The 18,552-nt window shown below is 51.4% G+C and overlaps 2 protein-coding genes across 5 annotated transcripts in view; one reads left to right on the plus strand and one right to left on the minus strand.

Annotated features, from left to right (window-relative positions):
• The window catches only part of TRPC4AP (transient receptor potential cation channel subfamily C member 4 associated protein), a 35,899-nt gene extending 25,536 nt beyond the window's left edge, over nt 1–10,363 (plus strand). For both annotated transcript variants that reach the window (XM_083801250.1, XM_083801251.1), the window contains exons 11-19: nt 124–182; nt 2,617–2,718; nt 3,807–3,890; nt 4,229–4,319; nt 4,667–4,807; nt 6,449–6,557; nt 6,903–7,015; nt 7,255–7,461; nt 8,311–10,363. In XM_083801250.1, the coding sequence (XP_083657376.1) occupies nt 124–182; nt 2,617–2,718; nt 3,807–3,890; nt 4,229–4,319; nt 4,667–4,807; nt 6,449–6,557; nt 6,903–7,015; nt 7,255–7,461; nt 8,311–8,448 (1,044 nt within the window). In that variant the 3' untranslated portion in view covers nt 8,449–10,363. The remainder of the gene's footprint in view (nt 1–123; nt 183–2,616; nt 2,719–3,806; nt 3,891–4,228; nt 4,320–4,666; nt 4,808–6,448; nt 6,558–6,902; nt 7,016–7,254; nt 7,462–8,310) is intronic.
• Nucleotides 10,364–11,507: 1,144 nt separating this feature from the next.
• The window catches only part of MYH7B (myosin heavy chain 7B), a gene marked incomplete at its 5' end in the record, with an annotated part of 28,264 nt that continues 21,219 nt past the window's right edge, over nt 11,508–18,552 (minus strand). For all 3 annotated transcript variants that reach the window (XM_083801248.1, XM_083801247.1, XM_083801249.1), the window contains 16 exons: nt 11,508–11,629; nt 11,731–11,868; nt 12,014–12,109; nt 12,476–12,580; nt 12,806–12,976; nt 13,135–13,260; nt 13,346–13,549; nt 13,643–13,835; nt 13,981–14,096; nt 14,376–14,500; nt 15,109–15,458; nt 15,628–15,824; nt 16,060–16,178; nt 16,631–16,757; nt 17,189–17,578; nt 18,201–18,291. In XM_083801248.1, the coding sequence (XP_083657374.1) occupies nt 11,621–11,629; nt 11,731–11,868; nt 12,014–12,109; nt 12,476–12,580; nt 12,806–12,976; nt 13,135–13,260; nt 13,346–13,549; nt 13,643–13,835; nt 13,981–14,096; nt 14,376–14,500; nt 15,109–15,458; nt 15,628–15,824; nt 16,060–16,178; nt 16,631–16,757; nt 17,189–17,578; nt 18,201–18,291 (2,557 nt within the window). In that variant the 3' untranslated portion in view covers nt 11,508–11,620. The remainder of the gene's footprint in view (nt 11,630–11,730; nt 11,869–12,013; nt 12,110–12,475; nt 12,581–12,805; nt 12,977–13,134; nt 13,261–13,345; nt 13,550–13,642; nt 13,836–13,980; nt 14,097–14,375; nt 14,501–15,108; nt 15,459–15,627; nt 15,825–16,059; nt 16,179–16,630; nt 16,758–17,188; nt 17,579–18,200; nt 18,292–18,552) is intronic.

Here is an 18,552-nt window from a genome sequence, read left to right on the forward strand (position 1 = left end):
CTACTGTCCAAATGGGTTTGATTTGGATAGGTTTTCAATTCAGCTGTTTCATGTCAGCGTGGTAATTAATGATGGCCAAAAATACCAAAGCAGTTTTGTTGACCGTTATTCTCTCTTTTTTAGGACATTACTTTAAAGATACAGTTCTTGAGGCTTCTTCAGAGCTTTAGTGATCACCATGAGTGAGTATGAAAAGCTCCAGTAAATTGTGGCTCGGTGCTAGTTTGTCTGGTTGCAGTTACAGCAGGTCTCCTAGGCACGGTGCATGCTCTGTGAATGGAACATTGTACAGTCCTTAAACATTTGTTCAGATGTTATGTGCTTTCCAGCTCCTCTATGAAAAGGCTGTGCTCTCCAGTGGGCAAGTTTAATATGTCCACTGATGATTAAGACGAGCCTGTTTTGCTTAATGTTGAATTGACCTGAAACATTTATGTGATGAGTTACCACTTCGTGGCTGCAGGATGAAGGTGGCAGCTTCCATGATGCCGTTTCTCTCTTTTTCCTGAGAGTCGGTAGTGAGGCAGTGTGCTCATAAGAGGCTTTTTCCCTGTGTGTACACATTCAGGCTTAATTCAGAGTGGAACAAGCCAAAAAAAAGTCTGTTGAAAGATCAGGGCGAAAGACAGCACATCTGAAGTTAACCTGAAGAGGAAGATGCAGTTGCTGTCTAAATACCAGCAATGGAGGAAGACCTGATTAAGCCTGATTATGCAGTGGAAAATGTTAGGGGAACAATTATCTGGAAGCTAGGTTGGAAATAGGAAGAAAGGCTCTGTTTGCCTTCAGAAGGCATATTTGTGAAGCTTGATTCTGCCATAGTAGTTGAGGGGTGATGTAGGGTTTTTTTAAATGCCTCTACTCAAGAGACGTACCTCCTCTGATGCAGAGAGAATTGTTGCTGTAGTTTGACTTGCAGAATCGCATTTTGCGTTCTGTAAGTGTCCTGCTGCTCTAATTCAGCCCCGCAAGATGGTTTCATGTTCCTTAGCAAACCTCTGCATTTGAGGCGTATTGCACTAAATACGCATGTGCATATTCACTTCTTGCCTAGCTGGTGTTGTTTACAGCCAAGGGTAATATTTTTTATAGGATTTACCAAATCCCATTAAATTTTTTAGATATGCATATTGGAAGTGGCTGTCTTTTTGATTAGGGAATATTAGTTATAAGAGTGGGGAGCTGCTGAACATATTTTACATGCAAGGGGAAGGCTGACCTGTCGTAGATCCTTCATTGAAGACATTGTTTGCTGAGGAATCACTCCAGGTTTTCCAGTAGGATCTCTCTAGATTATGTTCTTACTGAAGTGACTACTACAAAGACGTCAGGCTTGTTTAAATAGAAAACAGCTTTCATCTGTAGTGTTTGAGCAGATGGAATGTGTGGAATCTGGTTAAGGTTTTTAAACAAGTGATTGCATAAACTCTATGAAATTACAGTCTGGTGGAGTTAGCTGAGAACACAATGGGAGTAAGTGCTTATATACTGGTACTGACTTCAGTAAAATTGTGAATAAGCTAAACTTGCAGAACTGTTCATGCATGGAGAGAAAGGCTGTGTTTTCATTACAGAGACCTGTTGATCCAGATCAAAAGAAACTTCACATGACACTTGTTGAGCGCTAATCTGGAAGATAGTGTTTGAAGCAAGAGGGCATCCTTGTCGCCTCTCTGGTCTAATAGCTTACCTTCTTTGTAGTTGCTGTGTTTTTGATGAATAGGTTCTACTTCGTACACCCTCACAGCCACCACTGCATCATATGCTCCCCTTGGTTTCTTGAAAATAAAACTTTGTTGGCTGATTCTGAGCAATTTGCAGTAGGAGGGCATTAAGGAAACATGCTGGAACTGGGGAAGGAGTTGGGCAATGGGAGCATCTGGAGTACGTTTCTACATTGTCAGACCTGTCCTGCTAAACTCTGGACACTTCATTTGTTCCACAGATAAACTCACTGGCTTTCATAAAGAAAAAAATATCTCTATTTGATAAATCATTTTACACAAATTCCTTGTTCTAATATCCGTTCCTGTTCTCTATATTTTATAAAGTCTTTAAATATTTCCAGAGTAAACAGTTTGCTTACAGTTTGCTTAAAGTAATATAATACTAGGAAGGCTGAGTACTCCTTTGCAGTTTCTTCTTTCTAACTGAGGCTAATTACTGATGAACAGCAAGATCACTATACGGCAGAGAAAAAGTGTTGGAAGCTGTGAAAAAGTTTGCTGTTTAAGTCTACTGAAACTCAGCAAACGCTGAGATTTTCAGGAACTTGTGCCATCTGGAAGCAAATATTTACAAAACAAACCATAAGATCCTGAACAGATCAGCAAAGAATAGGCATCTCAAAGCAGGTTGGTGTTGGCAAATTGTGTTTGGCAAATTTCAAAGACAGCTTACAAAACAGCAGCTAGTTGGCCTAGTTTGGGAGTGTGCTGTGGTAGAGGGGAGGTAGAGTGTGAAAGGCTGTGAGAGCTGGAGAGGTGAAAACTTACTGCCTAGTCCTGCAGCCCTTATAGGCCTGTGGCATTTCTTTTCATAGAGTTGCACACTTGTCTGCCTCTTGAATGGATTCATCATGTTTTTCTCCCCTACTCCCCAACTGTCTTGCTTTAGGAACAAATATCTCCTTTTAAACAGTCAAGAACTTAATGAGCTGAGTGCTATCTCCCATAAAGCCAACATCCCTGAAGTTGATGCAGTTGTCAACACCGACAGGTGAGTAGGGATACAGGATTTAAGGTCAGCAGCTTCTAGCATTGTGCAAACACTTACATTGGAGGTTTGGTGTCACCTATTTTGTTTGAGATCCCACGGTCCACAACACTTGCCTTAATTTCAGTAACGTGCTTCAGCAGGAAGTGTCTAGCTGGGTTTGTACAGTGTGGTCATTAGCAAATTTAAACTGTGTTGCGTTGTCTGAGTAAGGCCCTTTAAAAACAGAAGCAACTTAAAATGGGCATTTTGGTTTCATGGCCCAGACTTCATTATTATGTGCTCAGTCTTCCTGTTTGTCTGGCCTTTCTCACTACTAGCATTGCAGACACAGCTGGAAAGTAAACTGTGATCCCTCCAGTACATGAATTGCTGCTGTTAATAAATCTTAGGTTTTTTTGAGAAGCAGTGCACACACAATGTCCATTACAGGTCTGCATATTTTAAGAACAGCTAATAACTAGAATAAGCTAAATTAGGTTAATGTGTTAAAACTCCTTACAGAATCTCTAGTATTATATTTGATTATCTGTTCAATTGACTATTTTGATTTAATGAGCACTTTAATATACAACTCCGATGCACAGACCTCACAAAGTGAAAAATTTTGTTGAATTCAGTTGTCAGAATACTCCTAGATTACCAGCAGGGACTTGGTCTGCACAGAGCAGACTTAACTCACTTTGAAAGGGAATTCTCTGAGATTTCTAGATTATAACTATTATCATAATAATTTGCCTAATTGGTAAGAAATGGCATCCGTATTACTTGGATCGTTTCCTTCTAAGCACAGATACCTGCCTGACTTTGTCTGGAATAAGTTGAATAAGTACTTAAGGGGAAAAATTCACCCTGTTGTAAGTGCACAGAAAGGAAGTAGAACAAGGGTGTCAGCATCTTTGTCTGCCCTGCAGAACGCTCCCACTGGTAGAGCTAAGTCACAAAAGTTAATGAATATTCATGTTGTATATTTAATTCTAGTCATTAATTTATCATTCCAACCTCTGGAGAAGAGATTGGATTCGGTGTCCTACAAGGGGCAGTAGAAACAGCCCTTCCACTCATACTGTCACTTCTTCATGTGCCTTTAGGAGTCTTGTCTGTGATGGGAAGAGAGGTTTGTTGACCAGACTTCTTCAGGTCATGAAGAAGGAACCAGCTGAATCCTCCTTCAGGTAAGTTCATTTTACATTGCTGTGTGCTGTTTTGAGTTGATTGGAAGGTCAGTTTGTTTTCATACAGCTCACAACAGTTGAAAATGCTTGAAAACCATAAGCTGTGAAGAGCATGTGGCTTTGTTGCACTTGGCATTCTCCCTCACCTGCACTACCACTGTAGCCAAAGTTTGCATTGGACCTCATACCCAATACGGTCAGTGATTTTCTGCAGGATCAACAGATCTCTCTCCAGCTTCAGAATGGAATGAAACTGGTTAGGAAATTTGGTTAAAATTGTAGTTGTGATAAATTCCTACCCTTGCTCCAGAGTTAAAATGTCTTCTTCCATTTCTTAGGTTTTGGCAGGCAAGGGCAGTTGAAAGTTTTTTGCGAGGCACCACCTCCTATGCAGACCAGATGTTTCTGCTAAAGAGAGGACTACTGGAGGTAATGAAGTGCACATTCAGCTTCTTCTGTAACACATCTCTGTAGCAATCAAGAAAGATTTATCTGTAAAGAATTCAAAGGGGGGTAAAAATACAGTTTTTATCAGGCAATTTTTGAAAGGTATTTGTGAATTCTACTTGTGGCAACCAGGCGTGCATGGGGTGGCCCGCTCTATGGCCTGCATCATTGGGAAGTTAATTTCATAAAAGACTTGTCTGAATTGTTGTATTTAGTTCTGTTATTTAAGAACTAAACCTGCAGATTAGTGTTTGAAATAGTGATTAAATCAAAGTCTGTGCTGTATTTGGGCTAAACTGTGGCAATAACATGTTTTCCTCCCATGACAGCATATTCTCTACTGCATTGTTGATAGTGAGTGCAAATCACGGGATGTGCTTCAGAGTTACTTTGACCTTCTGGGAGAACTGATGAAATTCAATATTGATGCATTCAAGAGGTTCAACAAGTACATCAACACAGATGAGAAGGTAAATATTTGTGTTGTCCCCAGCAGGTCAAATTACACCCTCTTATAACAAAATACAGCACTAGGAAACTCAGATTGGTTTGCTGCTTTTAGTGCATCTGTTGAGCCTGGTGCACAATAAACACAGAGGAGTGAGCTGCCAAAGTCTCTTCACAAGTGCGTATGTTGCTGCATACAATCGTGTTCTTAGAAGTGTTCCCAGCTGCTCTGAGTCAGCAAGTGCTGAGCTGTTCAGAAAATGTTGCCCGTTACATGATCACGCAGGTCCAAGGTCAGGGCTCAAAGATGGTAGAACAATTTGTGTGATATCACTTGGTTTGGGGTTAAGCTGATAGTTACAGAAACTCAGACAGGCTCCAAAAAGTGTTTCACTGGAGCTTCTTTAAAAAAGAGAGGGAGGGGGGCTGATTTGATGTACATGAGTTAAAACACTATTTAATATTTGATAATGTAAAATTATATACCTTTTCTTTGATATTATTTGAAGTTCTGAGCATTTTAAGATGTCATGGTTGACATAGTTACCTAGAAAACTGAGTTGTGCATGTACATCAAGAATGGGCAGCTCTCTCTGCAAAATGATTTCTTGTTTTTATGCACTTCTGTGTATGTAACATCAGCTGTTGGGAAGGTTTTGAATGGTCTCACGCTCTTGCTTACGATACGTTAATTTTTCTCTGGTTGCTGTCAGGTCTGGCAGATCTTGGAAAATAGTAGCAGAGATGCATTTCCAAGAAAGGTGTGTTTAATATCAGGTTGTTCTTTGGTGAACTGGCCTCACACATTCTAGAGAATCTATCTATATACTTCGTGATTTCTACCTTCTGATCTATAACTTCTTAAAATTTTGGGTTGGTAAGAATCCCTCACCGTATTCCTCCCCAGCACTACCTGATGTGCAAAGCAAGTGTAGGGAAATAGGGAGCTAGAGGAACTGCAGAGCCCAGCAGCCTTCTGTCTCATTTGTCTCTTTCAGAAGAAAGTGTGAAATCCTGATGTCATTGACATGACAGGGATAGCTTCATAATAGATTTTAGTAATGCCAGGACTGTCTTGGAGGTTTTTCTGATCTTTAACGTTTTTAAGGTACTTAACCGTAGGGATCCTTTGGACGGCCTTCAGTGCCAGTATTGGCTTCAGCCGGATGAGGCAGATCGGGAGTGTGTCTCTCCTGTTACTCTTGTTAGAGTTAATAAAAAATATCGAGCATATGTATTGGTGTGGTAAAGAAATGACCGGGTGTATTTTGGCATTCAGAACCTACCTTAGGTCTTGCTCTCCTTTTTGAAGGGAAGGGGAAATTGTGTGCATCAGCGTTTGCTTTTGTTGATGTGTGTGGTTTAGGTGTTGGTGCTCAAAATTCAGGGTGTGGTTTCTCCTGTAACCTTCAAGAACTGTGTTCTTCCAATGTTGGAATGCACTGAGTGCCCGACTCACCAAATCCTGTCTGTAGCTCCTCCTGCTCAGGTTCACTAGCCTGTTCCCCTTGTGCCAACGAGGTCATTGGTTAGTGCACCTCTTGGCCATACACATTCTGAAAATGTTATGAAATGCTGTTCCGTCAGGCCTTATTTCTTCTGAGTGCTCGTGTACAATGACTTTGCATTTTTTTAATGCGACACTATGAATTTCTTCTCTTTAGTTCCAGATATTTTTGAATCAGATCAACAGTTCATTGGTTGACTCGAACATGCTGGTTCGCTGCATTACACTGTCCCTGGACCGATTTGAGAATCAGTCTGATGCTAAAGGTAAAGAATAAGAAATGGCATGGGTATGTGGCTGTGATAATGCTCATTTTCACAGAATCGTAGAATATCCTGAGTTGGAAGGGACCCACAAGGAGTATCAAGTCCAACTCCAGGGTCCCCAAAGGACTACCCAAAAAAACAGACCATGTGTCAGAGAGCATTGTCCAAATGCTTCTTGAACTCAAATTTTAAGCCTGGGCTTTGAAAATTTTGGTATCAAACAGAAAAGGTCACCTTGCAGGTTTGTTCCTACAGCCTGAGCACCAATTCTTACTGCTGAGTTGCTTGGATCAATGTGTCTGAACTGTTAAGTACCTGATGATTGTCTTTTTCCTCTTGCTGCAGTTGCAGAAGTCCTATCAGAGTGCCGCCTGTTATCATATATGTCCCAGATGTCCATGAGAATGTCCTTTCTTTTCCGTCTCATTAATATTATTCATGTACAGACACTTACACAGGTAAAGAGCTGACAGTAACTTCGTTGTTATCTTGCTGGTACTGTGTACGGATGAACTGGGCTGGGAACAGGGAGGAACCTGGCTTCTCTGAGGAGACCCGTGTCCCTTCTTTCTTGATACAAATAGGAGCACTTCCTCTGCATGCTTACTGTGAGCACATTTTGTAAGGACATGTATACAACTGATATCTCAGGGTTTGTTGTTGTTGTTGTTTGACCTACTGTCATTTTTATTTTTAGGAAAACGTCAGTTGTTTGAACACAAGTTTAGTTATCCTAATGCTGGCCCGAAGGAAAGAAAAGCTACCTTTTTATCTGCGCACTTTGCAACAGATGGAATACACAGAAAAATATCCAGGTTTCATCCTGAACAACTTCCATAGTCTTCTGCGATTCTGGCAACAGCATTACCTCAACAAGGATAAAGACAGCACCTGCTTAGAAAATGTACGTGAACCTCTTACTGTAGCCAGAATCCACCATAGCAATATCTGTCTATTAGCCACCCAGCAAAAATGGGGTGGCAGGGTGCTGTGGGTCCTACAGCGCCTGGACCCTGGGTTGCAATGTTTGTGCCATGGTTTGCAGCGACCCTTCTGTGGCTTCCTGGGCTGCAGACAGGAGGAGATGATGCTGAGAGCGAAGTGGCTGCCGTTGCTGCGTTTCAGGGTGCTGTGCTTGCGTGCTGCAGTACTTGCTGTTTTCAGCTGCTGCTTGGCACTTGGAAGCGGCTAGTTGTCCTGGGTGCAAAGGCTTTGGGCAATCTGTGGTGTAGACTGAGACTGCCGGCACTTGGCTGTTGCAGGAGAGGCTTTTTGGCCTTAAAAGAATGACATAAGGGGGATGCGAGCAGGGACGCTGTCTTGTCTTTGTGTGCTGCCTAGGAGCGGGAGCTGCTGCCAGCACTGGCTTCAGCTGCGGCCCTGCAGTGTCCCAGTTTGTGTTTGGACAACAGAGGAGGAGTTTAGGCTTGTGTGTGTGCGCACTGCTCCCAGACGGCCTTGCCTGCCCACCCGTGCGGGTGGTGTTTGCCCTGGGTTGCTCCCAGCAGGGTTACGGCTGCCCCCGCTGCTGGGCGTCCCTGCCTGAAGCTGGGCAGTGCGAGGCTGGCAGGCTCGGCACCCTGCTCTGCTGCCCCGGGAGGGCAGGCTGGGTGGGAAAGTGCGTGGCTGGGGAAGTCAAGCTGAATAGGAAGCAATTTTCAGTTTTCTCTGCTGAATGCCTGTGAGATGTCTCTTCTGCTACATGGCAGTACCTGCTGAGCACGCTAACCGGTTTCTTCATCTCTTCCCGCAGAGCTCATGTATTAGTTTTACCTACTGGAAAGAGACTGTATCTATACTGCTCAGTCCGGACCGGACATCCCCCTGTGCCATAGTTAGCTACATCGACGAGGCATATATGGACATTGACAGAGACTTTTCTGAGGAGTAATTCTTCGCTCTGGCTTCTGATGGACAGCGCTTGGAGGGTACCTCGCAGCCCGTGGATTTTCAGGGATACGCTGTGTAGTGTGTGTGTGCGCGTGTGCGGCTTGGAACCGCTGACTGTTACTGCATTGTCAAAACCCCGGTCCCCATCTCTGATCTCTAACAGATGAGACTTTGAGAGCTCTCTGGGCAACACATTCAGGGATGTATCTTCCAGTTGTTCTGGGATAAAAAATAATCACCCGCAAAAACTGATCTTTTTTTTCCCCTCCTCCCACCCCCCTGCCCCGTTAAATGTGGCTGGTCAGAGCTCTTTGTGCTGACGGACGAGGATTCTCTGTACGTGCCAACTTAGTGATGGCTCCTTTTCATGGCTACCAGGACTAGCAAGTCGCAAAGCACAGAAATTGCCCTCCAAATGTGAGGTCCAAGGAGCCAGTCTGCTTGGGACCCTGACACACCAGCCACATGCAGAGCCACCACGAGGACTCCCTCCAGGTGCACCTCTTCTGTTGGGGTTTGGAATCGGGGGTTTAGGGTTGGTTAGTGTGTGTGTGTGTGCATGTGTGCGCGCGCGTGTGCGCTTTTAATTCCTGAGAGCCCTAGCTCCAGTCACCTCTTTCTCATCTACTTTTGGATCGTTTGGTACTAAATCTGTTCAGCCGCTGTCTGTGTGTTAGGAGAGAACCTCTGCTCCTGCTGTCCTTCCTGCAGATCCTTCCTCTCTGAAGGTGTTTCACAACGGTGCAGAGAACAGAGACATTTCAGCAGTGGTGGAATTGCAACAGGGGTTGGCTTTTTCACAGAGCACTAGCATTAAAATATACTAATTTTTTTAAACTTGGGGCTTGTCCCTTCTTGGATAACTAATTGGGTTTTAAAATACTTTTCAGGACCATTGCTCTTAATGCTAACCTGCTGTGCCTGGAAGTCTTATGTCAGTCTGCTTTCAGCCCTTAATATCAACACACACACATTAATCTTGAAGTGCAATATTTATTGGAAATGTCAGTTTTTCCTGGATCTGTTTTAATGAGAATGTGTTAAATGCTGGGAATAAACACTCCTAGTTGAAAGTAACTTTGCAGGATGTGTTGGGAAAGGGAGAAAGCAGGTTTTGGCGGTCACGATTGCCAGACCTGTGCACACCCTGCCTGCTCACTAACAGTGTGTTGCTCTAAGACAGTCACATTCCCAGGAATGAAATACAGCCTGAAGTCCTGAGCCACTGCATTTAAGTCAAAATGTATGAATCTTGCAGCTCCAGCTAAAAGGAAACCGGTTTTCTTTTTGAAACATGCATCTGAATTTTTTAAAATATCTGTTATTTGATGAGACAATTTGGCTTCAGCTCTCTCTAGGGTGTCCCCGAGCTGTAGCATTTTGTCTCTAATCCTTGCCCCGGAATGAAACCCCCTCTGAGGGGTCCCTGTGGTGGGGCCTGGATGAGCGGACGAGGCTTCCAGCCCCCAGTGCAGGACTTGCTCTCCAGCAGTCACCCCTCTCCTCTTGCTTATCTCACACTTCCATGTCCTGCTGCAGTCCTGCAGTCGGAACTCTGCTTGCAGGGTGCTCAGAGCTGCTGAGCTTGTGCATAAGCCTGGAGCCTCGCGGGAGCCCCTGGGGAGCCTTCGGTGTCCCAGGGGCTGAGTCCCTGGGGCAGGCTCTGCCCGGCTCTGGTGAGGGTCCCCAGTCACCCCCCTTGTGTCGGGGACCTCTTCCAGTGGCAGCTGCACCTCCCTGCTCTTCATCAGGTCACCCCCAGCCTGTCCCCTCCCTCCCCCCAGCTAATTTCTTTCTCATCTGTACTTTTTTGTTCTTGGGTATTTGTGTTTTTGGTGTATCTTTGCTTCTTCTTAACTGTAATAGATGTACACTTAAAATAAATGCTTCAAATTAAAAGGCTTTTAAGTTAAGGGATGCCTTTTCCATAGTCTAGTTAATTGGTGCATCCAGTGATTGCTGCTATGAACCTGCAGAGTCTCATTTACATCTCTGTATTTATGTAACGTACCGTTAAGGGCCAAGCTGTGGCTGTCCTTGGCTATGGGCCTGCGTGAGGCTGAGCTGAAATGACCCCAGCCTGCCTTCTAGCTCATGGGTCCCTCCTCCCCAGCATGGGAGCGCGGCCATTTACACTTGGTCCTGCATTTTGGGTCCTTGCCTGCTAGAGGCAGCTTGGCTTTGCTCTCACCTTCAGGCTTGTGCAGGAGGCTGAGCTGGCTGCCCGCAGAGGGCACGGGCAGGGAAACCGCGGCAGCTCTTCCAGGGAGGGAGCGCCCTGGGCTCCGCGGAAAGGCTCTGCCCACTGAGGGCACGGCCATGAGCACGCTGAGAGGCTGCTGCTGCGAGCTCATGTGTCCACGCCAGGTACCTTCAGCAGCTCTTCTGAGAGGGACCAGACCGCTCCGTCCTTGTTGTGTCTTATTTACGGAGCGCACAGGGAGGAAGGGTCCTGCGCGGGGCCGGGGGGCGCTCGCTGACCCCAGCCGAGGTGGCAGCAGCTCTGCCCAGGGACGGGGTGGAGGTGGGACCCCATCACTAACCTACAGCTGGAAGTCTGCACTATCCCCACGGATCGCTGAGGTGCGTGCTGCCCAGATTAATGCCAATTTACTAACTGCAAATAAACCTATTAAATGGAAACTTATTAAAGAAATTTATTTTAAAGAAACAAGTGGAGATGTCTTTCTTTGTAGGCATGTTGCCTAAGCAATCAGCAAGCCCTTTGCCCTACAGGACTGTATTTTACAGTCTCCCTGGGAGTAATGGGATTAATAAGGTCTGTTTTGCCCTCTGCCCCCGTGCCCCTACCCTGCCTTGGCTCTGGCCTGCCCTTGCTGAGAGTGGGGTGGAGAGTTCTGATGCGGGGAATGTGGGGGCTTTTCCCAAAGCCCAGCTGAAGCCCAGAGCAAACCAGCACCGCAGAGCAGGGCCCGGGGAGGCCTGTGTCCCTTCTGCCCCCGCCCGGCTGTGAAGCGTGTTCCCCAGAGACCCCAGCTCACCCATCCCTGCTCGCTGCAGCAGCCCCGGTACCCATCACAGACACAAAGGAGCCGCCCCGGCAGAGCTACGTTTATTCACTCAGAGCAAAGCTGGCAGTGGCTGTTGCAGCCATTGGCCTCCAAGGTGCAGCAGGTGGCTGGGGACAGGCAGGGCAGGCAGCCCGGCGCCTGCTACTCGTGCTGGTGGAAAACAGAAGGGTGTTGGCAGCACCGTGCAGCCGCTCCCCTGGCAGCAGTGGGGGGTGGGGGGGGTGGGGGTGGGCTGCAGCGCCGAGCCTTACCTTGGAGGTGATCGCCTCCCTGGTGCGGGCGCGCAGCTTGTTGACCTGCGTCTCGGCGATGTCAGCCCGCTCCTCAGCGTCATCCAGCTCGTGCTGCACCTTGCGGTACTTCACCAGGTTGGAGTTGGCTTGCTGCTCCTGGGGGGCCGTGGATGGGGTGAGGTGGGGGTGTGGGTTGCGCTCCCCACTCCAACCCCAGTGCCAGTCCTCCCAGGCAGCCCCGGGGAGGGCCAGCGCTGCCCGGCACTCCCGGAGGAGAGCTGAGCAGGGGACAAGCACTTACCGCCTCCTCGAACTGGCGCTTGTAGCTCTTGACCTTGCTCTGCAGCTTGTCAATCAGGTCCTGCATCCGTGTCAGGTTCTTCCGGTCTTCTTCAGTCTGCAAGTGCCCCCGACCCACTCAGCAGGACCCCACTGCTGGTGCGAGCCCCCTCGGCCCTGCTCGGGCTCCAGCTGCCCCAGTACCAGCAGTCCCAGCGGTGCCAGGGCCCTCTGCAGCCACCAAGCCCATGCCCTGTGGGCCGACCCCCGTGTGTCCCACCCTCAGCCAAGGAGGTGCCACCAAAAGGGGCGGAGGGACACAGAACCGGAGAGAAGCTGGAACAAGCCTGGCCCCTTGCCCTGCAGGCCCCAGCACCAAGCCCAGGGGCCGGACTGGGGGTTTTGGCTAACGTCAGGGGCTGAGAAAGGGGAGAGCTGGGCCCAGATGCCTGCGGGGCCTGAGCTGTACCCGGTGCTGCCGTACCTGGTAGGTCAGCTCCTTGATCCGCCGCTCGTACTTGCGAATGCCCTTCTGGGCTTCAGCCATCTTCTTCTGCTCCATGTCCAGCTCTCCCTCCAGCTCACGCACCTGCGGCAGGCAGAGGCCAGCTCACGCTCTGCTCCCCAGGCAGGGGCACCCAGTGCCAGCCCCAGCCACGGCCACGCCACTTTCCCAGCTGCAGCTGAGGCTGAGCCACCCCAGGCTTACAAGGCCCTGGGGCCTGCCCCTCACTGCGCAGCAGGAGGGATGGGGCAAATGCAGGGCCCTGCAAAGCCCAGTGTGACCTGGGGGGGCTGCCCCCTGCCTCCTTACCCTGGCTTCTAGCTTCTGGATCTGCTTCTTGCCCCCCTTGAGAGCAATCTGCTCTGCTTCGTCCAGGCGCATCTGCAGGTCCTTGATCGTCTGCTCCATGTTCTTCTTCATCCGCTCCAGGTGTGCACTTGTGTCCTGCTCCTTCTTCAGCTCCTCTGCCATCATGGCAGCCTGCAAGGCCGGGGCACAGACATCACCCTGAGGCCGGGCAGCCCTGCCAGACACAGGGACTCCACGGAGGAGCCCTGAGACCCTCCCCTCTCTGCCCAGCCCCCAGCCCTATGAAGGTGCTGGGCACCCTTGCACCACCATCCCCACCCCGCTCTCACATCCGTGATGGCCTTCTTCGCCTTCTCCTCGGCATTGCGGCACTCCTGCACGGCGTCCTCCACCTCGCTGCTCAGCTGGGAGATGTCGGTCTCCAGCTTCTTCTTTTGGTTGATCAGACCGGTGTTCTGCAGGCAGAGACAGGCAGTGCCATGAGGACCGGCCGTGCCAGACAGGCTCCTGGCTCTCGGGTGCGGGTGGGCAGCCCCTCACCTGTGAGTGGAGCAGGTTGACCCTCTCGGTGGCCTCCAGCAGCTCCTGCTCCGCCAGCTTCCTGCTCCTCTCGGCCTGCTCCAGCGCCGCCCGCAGCTCCTCCACCTCCGCCAGCAGCAGGTTGTTGCGGCGCTCCAGGGCGGCCGCCTGCTCCTTCAGGTCATCGTTTTGGCGCTGGGTGTCGTCCAGCTCGATTTGCAGGTCCTGCGGGGCAGCGTGGGGTCAGTGGGGACAGGGGGTGACAGGGGTGGCCCCGAGCTGGTGGCAGCAGGGCCAGCAGCAGCCCCTCCGCCCAACCTTGATCTGGGCCTGCAGCTGGCGGCCCAGTTTCTGGAACTCGGCGGCCTGGCGGTTGGCGTGGCTCAGCTGGATCTCCATCTCGTTCAGGTCTCCCTCCATTTTCTTCCTCAGCCGGACAGCCTCGTTCTTGGCCCGGGCCTCAGCGTCCAGCGTGGCCTGCATGGAGTCCATGGCCCGCTGGTGGTTGCGCCTGCAGGAGGGACAAAGCGTCAGCCCCCTCTGCCTGGGGACACCCGGCCCGGGGCAGCCGCGGGAAGATGTGCTTGTCCCATCGTGGCCGTGGTGCCAGCTCTGCCCCGCAGCGATGGCCCAGCCTGTCCCCTCTCCCCACACACCTCAGGTTCTCAAACTCCTCATCCTTCTCTGCCAGCTTCCTGTCCACGTCAGCCTTGATCTGGTTGAGCTCCAGCTGGATGCGCAGCGTCTTGCTCTCCTCGTGCTCCAGGGCTCCCTGCAGACAGCAGCAGCTGTGGGAAGGGGCCCCCGGGGAAGCTCTCCGGCCACCCGTCAGCCCCCAGCCCAGAGCTGCAGGGAGCCACCCCAGTGCCTTGCTGAGGTCGCGCAGCCCCCATGAGCAAGACCCGGGGAGCACCCTGGCTCTCAGGACTGTCACATCATCAGAGTGGTGCGAGTTGCTGCTCCAGCACCACCCCACTGGCACTGCAGGGTGGGTCAGGGGCTCTCAGGAGCAGCAAGCACCTGTGAGCATCGGTGGGAAGCACAGACCCACCTCGGCCTCCTCCAGCGCTGCCTGGATATCGCTCTTCTCACTCTCCAGGGCTTTCTTCAGCTTCTCCAGCTCATGGATGGTTTTGCCACTCATACTGATCTGGTCGGTCAGATCAGCGATTTCCTCTGGCAGGAGCAGAAGGTGTTTGGTCAGGAGCAAGTCTGCGGGGCCAGCCCCTCGCAGGATTTCCCTTAACCCCCACCCAGGCTGGGCCTACATCCCCCCAGCCCCTCCGGGAGCATCAGTCTGGGTGCTGAGGTTGTGCCTGGAGAATGGGCACCGGCCCCCTTTGCTAGGCTGTGCTGCACTCCCCTGCAGCCAGGGTGAAGGAGAGGGAGAGAAAGGGCACGGGAGAGGTGTGAGGAGCCAAGGAGACCCACTTGTCAAAGAGCAACACTCCCAAGGCAGTGACATGCCACAGCCACAGCCCTTGAAGCAAAACATACACCATTTGGAAACAACAGTCAGCTGTCACTGTCCGTCTGCCCAGAGCGTCCCCATCAAGAGGACAGGACCCGTGCTGGTTTCCTGGAGAGATGCAGTGCCTCACAGCCCAGCCCGAAGAAAATGGGCCACATGTGGCTTAGCACCAAGGTCTGTTCCCTGCCCAGAAGGACGCCCATCCCACCACACGTCTGGCTCTGGGCTGAGGACATGGGAGCCACAGGCTGCCCATGCCAGCAGGGCCCCGGGGAGCCTGCAGCCCAACAGGAGAGCCTTAGCCCAGCCCTACCCTGCAGGTTCTTGTTCTCCCTCTTGAGGGTTTCCAGGTTGTCCAGAGACTCCTCATAAGCATTCTTGAGCTTGAAGAGCTCTGTGCTCAGGCTGCGCGATTCCTTCTGTGATGCCTCCAGCTCTGCCTGGGTCTCCTCGTACTTCTGCTTCCACTCAGCCAGGATCCTGTCAAAGTTGCGCTGCTTCTTGTCCAGGGCAGCGCAGGCAGAGTTGGCTCGCTCCAGGTCCACCGAGAGGTCCTCAATCTCTGTCTGCAGCCTGTGCTTGGTCTTCTCCAGCGAGGAGCACTTGGCGTGGGCAGCCTCCACCGCCTCCTCCGCTTCCTGCAGCCGGATGGCCAGCTTCTTCCTGCAGCCAGCAGCAAGGGGTGAGCGCTCCCAGCCCCAACGCCAGCCCACCCTGCTGCTCTGAGGAGGGAAGGCCACGGCCTGCCCAAACAGCCTCAGATCTGGGAAAGATCCATCCTTGAATGGAAACCTGTCACCTGTAAGGAACCTACTCCTGGCATGAGACTTACTTGGCTTCCTCCAGCTCCTCTGTCCTCTGGATGGCATCTGTCTCGTACTTGGTTCTCCACTGGGCCACCTCTGCATTGGCCTTGGACAAGTTCCTCTGGAGCTCACTCTTGGCCTCCACCTCCTCCTCATACTGCTCACGCAGCAGGTCGCAGTCGTGGCGGGAGGCTTGCAGGGCATGGGCCAGGGCATTCTTGCTCTGAGGAAGGGACAGCTCATGAATGGAGCAGCTCCTGGATGTGCTGGGATGCAGGGGTGCTGGGGCAGCAGGGGAGGACTTTGTTTTCCCAAGGCTAGGGGCTTATGCATGTACTGTGTGTCCCACCTCGTCAGTACCAGAAGCTGGCTTACTGCCACAGGTGTACACGTGTCCCTTCCCCTGACATCTGCGTCACTTGGAGCCACTCAGATCAGCTGTGCCCCAGCAGCCTCACCTTGGTCTCCTCCTCTAGCTGCCTCTTGAGCTCCTCGATGTTCTGTGTGAACGAGGTCTTGCCGCGGCTCAGCTGGTTGATGAATGACTCCTTCTCCTCCAGCAGCCGACTCAGCTCCCCTGGGTTCAGACAGAGCCAAACAGCCACGTTGGGGCTGAGCAGCCACGCATGAGCCCGCGCACAGCTTGTGGCCTTCAGCTGTGTGGAGACCTCCAGCCCCCCGTTGTATCCCCAGTCAGGCAAGCTGGGGCTCATGGGCAGAGGCGTCCCTCTGCAGCTAAAGACGAAGGAAGACAGCCAGGAACCCTTCCTTCTGATGTCGGACATCACAGGACGTCCCGCCCAGCACCAGTCAAACCAGCATCACTGCAGAAGTCCCCCCCCTTGCCAAGCCACACGGCACCTGCAAGGCCTGGCCAGAGGCACAGCATGGACACCCCGCCCCCTCCCCGCCAGACGGAGCTCCCCCTGATATTTGCCCGTGGGAGAGGCAGGACAGCCTGCACAGCTGCACCACGGCTTCCTAACTCGGATGCCCCAGCACAGGAGCAGCCACACGACCCCCACCTACCGTTCTCTGTCTGCAGCCTGCCACGCTGCGTGCTCACATCAGTCAGCTGTCGCTGCAGCTCGTCCACTTTGGACTTGGCTTCGCTCAGCTGGTCCTCGTAGGTGCGGCACAGCTTCTCGGCATTGGCCTGCGTGCACCAAGCAAGGCCCACATGAGACCCAGCTCTGCCCCAAGGGGCTCAGTGACTGCATCCCCCTGGGACCTTGCTGCCCTGCTCAGCAAATCCCACGTGCACACGATGCAGAGAGGAGGAGCCCAGCAGAGCTCTCACGTCTCTGCTAGGCTCAGAGCAGGTCTCTGCAGTCACTCTCACAAGTAGTGTCTTCCCCAAATCCTTCAGACTTGACTAGGACAAGCAAAGCATCCTGCAAGCACGGCCACAGTGGCATGGGGACATGCTATACTTAGTGAGTAAGAGGGACGTGGCCATGGCAGAGAGGACAACAGCCCAAGGACACGGCCGTGCAGAACACACTGCAGCAAGTCGCACTGATGCCAGAGTCACAGCTACCTGTTCACAAAGGAGCTGAAGCTGCCCTTTACAGAGCTGGAACCCACCTTGTTCTTGGTGAGGTATTCGATGTTGGACGACAGGTCGTCCACCTCCATCTTCATCTCGCTCTTCTCCTTCTCCAGCTTCTGCTTGACGCGCTGCAGGTTGTCGATCTGCTCGCTCAGCTCCGCCACGCTGTCTGCGTGCTTCTTCCGCAGGGCGGCCGCTGTGGACTCGTGCTGCAGCGTCGCCTCCTCCAGGTCCCTCCGCAGCTTCAGGAATTCTGCTTCCCGCTTCTTGTTCATCTCCAGCTGTGCAGCCGTTGCTCCACCGGCCTCCTCCAGGCGCTCGCTCAGCTCCTCCAGCTCCCGTGACACTTCTGCCCGCTGCTTCTCCACCTTGGCTCTAGCAGCACGCTCAGCCTCCAGCTCCTCCTCCAGCTCCTCAATGCGGGCCTGGCAGAGACAGGATGAGGCAGATGCTCCAAGCACCAACTGAAGTTCCAGCATCTTTGCTCCCCACAACAGAGCAAGGCATCTCCTCTGATGCTGGGGAGCAGCAAGGCACTGGCCCAGATCAAATGCTTGGGCTGCTTTGGGATTCTCGGAGGCCGATATGCCCAGTGCCCCCTGGTAGCCTACTTCACTGAGCTTCTGCTCTCCTCTGTACCGTGCAATCCAGGCTGATATTAGCTTCCCATCACTGGGAAGCCTCCATGCAAACAGCCTGAATCTGAGCATCTGTCTCTGCTAGAAGGAAGCCCAACATACTAGATTTGGTCTGGAGACCTTGGGGACTGTGTTCATGATCTTAGTCTGGATAAAGAGCTACACCCCAGAAGCTGTTCCTCATGCTGGTGCTAGTGCTCACCTCATGAGTTCATTCTTTCATCTTTCTGTCCACCACATTTAGACTGAGGGCTTTCCTTCAACTAACATTGCCAGCTTTTTTCATAGTTCCACTGCTGAAGAGATGTCCCCATGCTCAGAGAGGAACCAGCCCATGCAGATTCCCCCCACACATTCTGTCTGATGAGAATTCAGGACTCCTGGGCTGTGAGAACACTTCCCACCATACCTGGAGCTCCTTGATCTTCTTCTGTAGCTGGGCCTCAATCACTTGCTGATCTTCAATCCTCGAATTCAGTTGACTCATTTCAAAGTCTTTCCTGTACGGAAAGAAGGCAGAGCCTCTGGTCAGACAAGCACTGTCCTGCCAAGACCCTCCAGGTCCTGAAGCCAGAGGAAGATTGTTCCTTGCACTGTGACGCCCAGATCCAGAGTCAAAACAAACTAACCCACACAGGAAAGTGGCCGCTGGGGTGAAGAGCAGTGCATGGACTGCTCTGAAGGAGGCTTGGAGTGGCCATACTGGCAGACAGCCTGGCTGAGTTTTTCCCTGTGATGTCCCTCGGTACTGTTCTACAGTT

Source organism: Anser anser, assembly GCF_964211835.1.
Source record: "Anser anser genome assembly, chromosome: 16".
In the NCBI taxonomy this organism is placed as follows: domain Eukaryota; kingdom Metazoa; phylum Chordata; class Aves; order Anseriformes; family Anatidae; genus Anser; species Anser anser.